The sequence below is a fragment of the Nothoprocta perdicaria genome, unplaced genomic scaffold (assembly GCF_003342845.1).
Source record: "Nothoprocta perdicaria isolate Ctin4 unplaced genomic scaffold, notPer1 scaffold_367, whole genome shotgun sequence".
Classification (NCBI taxonomy): Eukaryota; Metazoa; Chordata; class Aves; order Tinamiformes; family Tinamidae; genus Nothoprocta; species Nothoprocta perdicaria.
In genome coordinates this window covers 365,558-374,309 of record NW_020455607.1, presented here as the reverse complement: position 1 = coordinate 374,309, position 8,752 = coordinate 365,558, and the positions used below count along the sequence as shown (strand labels likewise).

At 56.1% G+C, this 8,752-nt stretch overlaps 1 protein-coding gene across 1 annotated transcript in view; it reads right to left on the bottom strand.

The window, feature by feature from the left end:
* Positions 1–8,450: 8,450 nt before the first annotated feature.
* LOC112951719 (noggin-2-like) overlaps positions 8,451–8,752 on the bottom strand; it is a 22,629-nt gene continuing 22,327 nt past the window's right edge. The window contains exon 2 of the mRNA XM_026044480.1: positions 8,451–8,744. Within this exon, the coding sequence (XP_025900265.1) occupies positions 8,451–8,744 (294 nt within the window). The remainder of the gene's footprint in view (positions 8,745–8,752) is intronic.

Sequence of the window (8,752 nt, the reverse complement as noted above, 5' to 3'; positions counted from 1 at the left end):
GAACCTATCCCGAGAAATGCTGTGTATCCAATATGCATTGGCCATCCTGGGCTCAAAGCTTTTGTTCAAGAGGACCCAGTTGCTCCCTTGCRCAGGACAGCTGCCCTTGAGGAAGATGAGTTCTTCTCTCAAACATCGCTGCAGCTCCTGTCTCTCCCAGATCTCTAAGGCAAAGGCTTTGGTGGGTCCTCATTCCTGGTGACTGCCTTTTTGTGCGAAGGTTGTCCCATGACACAGGTCCACTGGGAGGGCAGTCTATATGGCAGAGCTCCACAGACACAGGGATGAGACTGTGGGAGCTGATGAGATGAGCTGTGACCTGAAGCGTGGCAGCCCGCTCATGGGGCAGGCTGAAAGACACACACAGTCCCTGGCAGGAGACAAGCCTTGCCCTCCTCTTGGACGCCAGCAGCTCCGAGGCACTTCCACGGGGACACTGCTGGTGGCACCTCCATGCTCACTGGAGGTTCCCAAGTTCTCCATGCACCTGGGAGGGAAACAAGACCTCAAGGGCAGGGTGGGGCCAAGAGCAGCCCTTGCCAGGACCACCTGCCCCACTGCCACAGGCCGGGCCACTGCTGGACCTCCTGCCTTCCCCAAGGAGACGCMGGGGAAGCAGCACGCAGCAGCGCCGGGCGCCAGGGCCCAGAGCTACCGCGGCGCCCGGGACCAGAGCGGGGCTCCCTGGGGATGCGGCCCCGCGCAGTCTCCGCCGAGCAGGAAGGGGCGGCCCGAGGCGACCCCCGAGCTGCCGGCGGGGCCGGCGCGGCAGGGCCGGGGCCTCGCGCGGYCGGCGGGAACCCCACAGGGCCGCAGGGCCGCGGCGCCGCCGCCAGGTGCCGCTCTCGCCCCGAGGCTCGGCGGCCGCGCGGGCCCCGCGCTCCGGGTGCCGGTCCTGGAGCCCCTCCGGGTGCCGTCCATGGAGCCCCGCTCTCCGGATCCCCTCCATGGATCCCTGCGCTCCGGGTGCCGGTCCTGGAGCCCCCCGCGCTCCGGGTGCCCTCCCTGGAGTCCCTCCGGGTGCCGTCCATGGAGTCCTGCTCTCCGGGTGCCGTCTGTGGAGCCCCCCCGTGCTCCGGGTACCGTCCGTGGAGCCCCGCATTCCGGGAGCCGTCCGTGGAGCCCCCCGTGCTCCGGGTGCCGTCTGTGGAGCCCCCGCACTCCAGATCCCCTCCCTGGAGCCCCCCACGCTCCGCGTGCCCGCCCTGGGGCCCCCTGCGCTCCGGGTGCCRYCCATGGAGCCCCCTGCRCTCCGGGTGCCGGTCCTGAGCCCCCCCGTGCTCCAGATCCCCTCCATGGAACCCCGCGCTCCRGGTGCCCTCCCTGGAGCCCCCCGCGCTCCGGATCCCCTCCCTGGAGCTCCCCACGCTCCCGGTGCCCTCCCCGGAGCCCCATCCTGCCCGCGGCCCCGCTTGCGCCGCTGTGGCGAGAGGGAGCTGCGAGGCGCGAGGCGAGGCCTCCCCGCTGCGSCGTCCCCACGTACAGCTGGATTCACGGCGGCCACGTCGCGTGGCCGGGTCAGCGCCAGCCTCCCGGCGCTGGGGGCTGTGTGTCACTGGGTGCTGTGTGTCGGGATGGAGAAACGGCTGAGGAAGCACCTCCGGCCACAGCACAGCCCGAGGCGCTGCCTCCAGACACCACCACRCTACATGGAAACACACCTCGACAACATCATGCTTTATTACTAGCAATAAGCCTGGCTTCGTGGCCACCCGTTGACCTGCGTGCTGCCAAAAGCATCCGAGGGCACTGCTGGCTSCAACTCCTGTCAAGACGGAAGGAGGCAAAAGTCATCTCTTTCCTAAAACATGATAATCGAGCTGAGCACAGGTTCAGTCTTGGGCTTCATCTCAGCTCCAGGATGAAATGGAGCCCGTGTTGCAARAAAGCAGATGGGCTGAGCCAGGGCTGGAGACCCAGTCCTCTGCTGGTACCTGTTCTTGGAGAAAAAACAGTGTCTTCTGGTAATAAATAGGAAGGAAGCAGAGCAGGCAATGCCTGAGGCCACAAATAGCCTCAGAGGGGATCTGATGGCTCTTGTACAACCTTCCCAGAGGCATGGGGACTTGAACACCTATAAATAATTCCCCAGCGTGAGCCAAGTTCCATGGTAAGGAGCTCTCTTCATCCAAAACTGTTGTTCTCTGCTGCCTGTCCCACAGTCTGGTCCTCAAAGGCTGTCATACCTTTACACCCAAACAAGGTAGCCTTTCCTTCACCTCTAAACACTCCCTGCTGCATGGCCGTGCTTCAGAACATCTCCCCTGCGGGGTGCTTCCAAGGCTGCCATGCTGCGGGTGGAGAAGCCATGGCCTGATGCTCTCTGTGCGCCCAGTGCGTTGGAAGTGCTGCTGGTGGCAGGTGCAAATCACCCACCCGAGGAGCTCCAGGGATCTCAGTGGAGCAGCTGCCCATAGCTGCAACAGAACTGCCTCCAAAGGCCTGGACAATTTTTTCCTTCAAATTCAACAAGCTTTGGAATGTGCTGTACGCTTTCCCCAGGGAGGGAATGGCCCACCTCCTTATTAATGGGGAAGGCCAGTGAGTTCAGCTGGTCACCTTGCTCTCTGATCTTACAGCTTGAGGACGTAACTGGTTTCCAACGGACATGTGTGCGTGTCTCTGTGACAAGGCAGAGCACGCAGCTGATCTGGCCAGGCACTCTGTGAGCAACCATGACCTATATTTGGCAATTACCTAAAGTAATTGCACTTTATCCCCAGCTTCCAGATCCGAGGAGAAACATTTTCCATCATATGTTGTGTCTGCTTCTGAAAGTGTGGGCTTCTGTCTAGGCAGCTCTCCATGTTCAGAACATCTGCGTAACACTAAATGTGGAAAACAGAGTCTCCTATCACACTGCAGCTCTAACTTAGGTGTCCAGTGGTGTTGCCATGCAGGCCATGGGCCCTCAGAGGTCTGTGGACTGCCCCATGCAGCTTGGCAGGAGACACAAGTTCTCTGAGCAGAGCACTGCACCTCCCCTGGAGCAACAGTGGGGCCTGCAAGGGCAGAAAGGTGGAACTTGGCTTCTTGAATTCACTGCATCAATGCTGGGGTGAGGCATGCGTATACCAGCGACATCCAACTCATCTGCTCCAGAGCCTGACTGTATCCCTGGCAGATTCATCCATCACAAAAAAAAAATGTAGTCTGTTTTGCTGTTTTCAGACTGGTCTTGGTTTTGTGAATGGGTTCATTCACGAGCCACCTGAAAGAGCGAATTTAACCAATGGTCTCCTTGCAGGTGCTTCCTCCCAGCTCGTCGTGATTTTCTTCTTTGTTACTCTGCTTTCCCAGTTGGGCTCTTGGGGGCCACGTGATATAGTCCCTGTTCCCTGACAGGACATTTGACATTTTTAAGCGGAATAAGAAGCAGCCAAGGCCTCGGAGCAAGCATGCCTCCTGGATGACACTGCYGTTAGTGTGAGAGGGGAGGGAGATGCATGCACATTTCTTGGAAATGCACCTGCAGCCATTCACCTTTGGCATGGAAGAGGATAAAACCCTGGATCACCCTCTGCCTCTCCCTCTACAAGCACAGTGGTGGAGGGGTCAGGGCCTAGCTTTGSTGAGGAGCTACTGCACATGTGGTTGGGTTTATGGAAGTATGTGGGGCCATTGAGAAGAACAAAGGGGTGAGGAGAAACGCAGGCTGAGGTGGGCCTCACATGGAAGAAATGAACTGCACGCTCCTGGGGACATGGCTAGACCAGATCCCAGCACTGTGCACTGAATGGGCTCTGCCTGCAAGGGATCAGCACACTTCACCCTCAGCCTGAAACCACCCTGGGAACGGTAACATTAGATGTATGTTTCTCATTATGGTATGTGAGGAGATGGAGGTGTCTGGAGGAGACATGTCTGGGTTACCCAGAGCTCTTGGCCTGGGTACTAAGCAGAACAGACTCCCTGGGGACTTTCTGGAGGACAGAGCGGAGCAGACAGAATGAAACTGCCTTTCCCCTGACAGTTACTAGATAGTGGAAAAGGCAAGTGACAACAAACCCTCATGCTGGGGAGAAAAAGGGAGACTGGCACATTTTTGCACATTCCAAAAAAGACCCAGTCTAGTCTAAGCTTGAAATTAAAAAAAAAAAAAAAAAAAAAAAAAAGTTTGAGGAAGCCAATTATTCCCTCTAGACCACTCGTCTGTCTTTCTAGGAATGATGAGTGATAGGCTTAGATCATCGCCCAGGCCTGAGTCAGATATCTCAAGAGCTGACACTGGATGTCTGTGAGCGCTGGCACAGCAAATCTGGGTCATCCTGGCAGAGCGGGCATGCTGACACAAACAGCATTCCTTGAGAGAAGGATCCATCCAGACCTGAGCTAAATGAGGCAAGACAGCAAAGGGAAGTGAGGATGAAGAGTTAGCCTCCTGTGTACAGCGGAATTAGCATCAAAGCCAAATGAGATAAAGACTCTCATGAGGAAGTACCTCTCTAYCGCCAAGTCAAAAGTCAGGAGCCACCCAGAACTCATGCTCCCTCACATGACAAAAATGTCCATGCCTTAGGATCGTCCAAAATGGGGATTGATGAAGAGGAGGGCAGTTCCCCTGGTGACAGAAGGCCATGACACAGAGGAAAAAGCGGTGGAGACCTTAACAAATCTGGGAATGCTTGTCTCTGCTCTGAGCTGGACTTTTTGGGAGTAAATGGGCAAAAGATTTGGACATGACCTGTCCAAGGCAGCTGCCTGGGCTCAGCGATGTGGTGCTGGAGCAGGTCAGCTCTAGCTACTGCTTCTGTTTGAGCTAGGGGAGACGGGACTCCGGCCTCAAGTGCTTTGCTGCTGTCACTGCTGCAGAAAACTCTTTGAAACTACAGTCCATATTCATCAGCTTCTTTCCCTGAGCAGGACAGTGTGCCCGAGGTGGAGAGGAGGTGCAGAGAGAAGTATCATGGTGGAGGCCAGAGAACAAGGGAGCAGCGGGGAGGGAAGGCAGGTCTGAATGTGGAGCAGAGAAGGGAGACCAGTGGAGTGGGTTCCTCACCCAAGCTTCATGGGGCAAAGACTGGCCTCCTGTAAACAGCTTGGGTGGTTGCAGGGGTGACCCGATGTGATAATACGCATGACCCAACCTACMGAATACCACCCTGCCGTGTGCCTCTATAGGCCTCTCTCTGACACCACCATRGTGGTGTGGATGGAGGAAGGGACCCGTGTCTTCAGAAGGTGGCACTCCCCACCTCTTGGGTCTGGTGAAGGCCTATCCTGCATCCTCTCCTCCCACCCTTGTCCTTTAATCACAAGCAGACTGGCGAGACAATAGTGACAACCGCAGGAGAGAGCCGGCCCTCGCTGCCCTTTGTCTCCCGGCCCTCTTGGGTGCAGCGGCGTGGGCCTGGCGTCACGCTCATGGCCCGGCCATCACACGTCCAACTCATCGCCTTGCCCCGCAGCCSGGCAGAGGGCACGTCAGCACGAGGRGCCTTTGCCCYGCTGGGGAGGCCGGGTGAGGAGCAGCGAGGTCCAGCAGCAGCGAGRCCGCCATGGAGCTGCCCGGTGCCCCCGGCCGAGCCGGAGCTGCCGAGCACCTTGGCCCTCGTCTCTCTCCCCTTCCGCATCCGGACAACACAGCGGCTCAAGCTGTGTTTTCCCTGGAGATGGAGGCAGCCCTCCTCCCCCCATCCCAGCACATGGCACGGAGGCTTTTAGGCTCTTTTTCTCCAGAGTTCACACAAATCTCCCCTTCCCCGTGCCCACCCCCMCTTCCCCGCGCCACTGAGCTCAGCCATTGAGCCCAGGGAGCGGGTTATTTCCCAGGTTAGCACAAAGCCGGGGTCTCTGCATGCCCCTGCAGCCAGCAGAACAAAACGCTCAAAGACGTTAGAGGGCCATTTGTAACCAAATCCCAACACACCAGATACTGTTGGGATTATGTCAGAAATATTTTCCCAGAATGCCCTCCCCCCGCCATGCTCTCTCCTACAGATGTTCGGCCCCCACGCCACAGATGTTGTTCCTCTTGCAAAATGAGCTTTCCCCTTCCTCTCCCAAATGCCCCTGATGTCTTGCACATGGCCTTCGCGAGGTTTGGTTTCCACCCTGCCCTCCCATGTCCCCCCTTCCCTGTGCCCGCCCTAGCGAACGCGCGGAACGGCCGCCCGGCTCCCTCTCGTGAGGCCGAGCTGCCTCTGGGGCCACCAAAGGCAGGACATGGGGGCCCTTCTTACCTCATCCCTACGACGCTGTGCTTCCCTGGCCATTAGGTGAAGCCCTCTGCGTGTTTTTGCCTCTCAGTTTGGGCGCATGACCTGTAGTCTCTGCAGGCCTCGCTTGCTCCAGGCGGGCTCACCGGACCTCTGTCCCCTCGGAGGGAGCCACATTCCATCTGCTGTTCCTTTCAGGCTTGATGGACCCAAACCAACCCCTTCGGAGGCTCCCTGGCCGTTGCCACGGCCTCTGTCTTTCCCCAGCCTGCTCTCCTCTGCTCCCTGGAGGGCGCTGGGGCTGGTGGAGCGCAGGAGTGCTGCTCCCCGCCACTCCGGGCCTTCGTTAGGGGAAGCAGGCTCTTCCTTGGGGATGCCGGGCGCCATCGAGACACTGGCAAGAACAGCCATAGCTACTACTCGCACCGCCAGCGGCCCACGCGGCGTGAGAAGGGAGACGCTCTGGCAGCTCTTCAGGGCCCTGCTCCAGGACCTCCGTTGGGAGCAGCTTTCCACCACCAGGGCCCCAGCTCCCAAGCATGGAGCTCCTCCCAGGCCCRCTGCCTCCAGACATCTCCCCTGCCCGGCTAAGCTGCTGCCGAGGCGGTGCGGAGCTTCAGCGAAGGACTTTACGCTCTCCCTTACCGCTTGCCTGGAAGAGCTGCAGCCGCAGAGCGGGGTCCTGAGCAGGCCTTTGACAGTGGAGGTGCTCGGCGCTTCCTCCTGCCCCCAGGACGCGCTCAGCTGGGATGCCAGCCCCACGCCCCGCTCCTCCTCAGCGGCTTTGGGCACAGGACTCTCCTCCATCCTTCCCTTCTGTGCCAGCGACGGGAAGAACATAGCTCTGACACACGGGGCCGCGTCAGGCGCTGCGATGCCCAGGCGGTAGCCACCGAATCCAGGAGCCACAGAGCACATGGGAGCACTGGAAGGGCTGCATGAAGCGAGAATCTCCCAAGGTTTTCAGATACCACCTCCTGTCCACCGCATTTTGGCTCTTTTACACCTTACGAGATGTTTCTCTCCCACCTTTTTCTCCCCGGCAGAAAGAAATCCCAGAAGGGCATCCCCAAGAAGTGCAACCTAATGGAGCTCTCTGGGCTTCCAGGGCCTGTGACTGATGGACACCAGCTCGGCCCAGCCAAGCCCTCTCCTCATCACCTGCCCTGAGCAAGAACTCGGCTCCGCTGGTCTCCCAGGGAGCCGGGGGCAGCACAGCGGGTTTCTTCAAAGATAGAGTTTATTGCTAAAAATGGTTTTTGATCAGTGATGCTTATATTTACATTGATATGTTTTTTTTTTTTTTAAGGAATATTCAAGTAAACATTTCCAATAGTTTCTGGCATAATCTCTAGCTTTTTTTTTTTTTTTTTTTTTTGGTTTTTTTCTTATCCTATACACAAATGTTAAAAATAAATAAACTGTACACAGAAAATTCCCTTTAACATCTCTACATGACTATATGTATTCCCACAGCACAAAACGATTCCACTCTTTCATAGAATTGTACTTTTCTTTAAAATTTCCTCCTTAATTGTTACACACTTAAAAAAAAAAAAAAGAGCATGGTGAATTAATTCAGACATCAGTGACAAGGTCTGAAGAAGACAAAAAAAAAAAGAAAAAAAGAAAAAAAGAGCACAGAGAAACACTCATCTTTGGGCATGCTGCCGTTCTTTCTTTTCCTTTTTTTCCCCTCCTTTTTCTCTTCTTACTCTTCTTAAAATCATCTTTACAGGAAATTTCTGCCCTTCCCTTCTGTGGGGAAGTGCACAGGTTCTGTTGGGATGGGTTTAAAATGTGGTCCTATGTCTTTAAAATAATAATAATAATAACAATAATAATTATAATAATAATAAAAAACAGCTGCAATTTTCCCCCACCCCCTTTCCTTTAAAATCTCTCTATTTACACGACTGGTATTTTTTTTATTATTTTTATTTTTATTTTCCTTTTGTTAGAAGGCTATATACGTATAAAAATAGACATCTGATTGTAGTGCTTTACTGTGCCTTTGGCCTGCCCTGCAGTTCCTGGGTTCGCTTTTCCCCTTTCAAATAAAATAACATTAAAGTAAGTCCACGGGAAAAAAAAAAAAAAAAAAAAAAAAAAAAAAAAAAAAGTTCCCTCGCGCTCCTTCCGTCGGCGGAGGCGAAAATTAAAAATAATAAAATAAAATCCAAACGGAAAAAAAAAAAAATGATAAAGACACCAGTGCAAGGGGCCGAGGGGAGGCGGGCGGGCAGCGCCTGGGCCGGTCGGCGCGGGGCGGGCGCGGGGCCGGCGCCGCGGCTAGCAGGAGCACTTGCACTCGGAGATGAGCGGGTACTGCACGGGGATCCAGGTGCAGTACTTCTGGCTGGACCAGCCCTGGCAGTGCCAGCGCAGGAAGGTCTTGGTGACCGACTTGACCGGCTTGCAGAACATGCCCTCGGGGAAGGAGCAGGACTTCTCGGCGAAGCAGTTGCCCTCCTTGATGTAGCGCGGCCAGAAGCGGACGCCCAGGTCCTTCCAGGTGTAGAGCACGGGGCAGTAGGTGTACGCCCAGAGCCACTGCAGCACCTTGCGCCGCGCCTTCTTGCCCACCTTGAGGC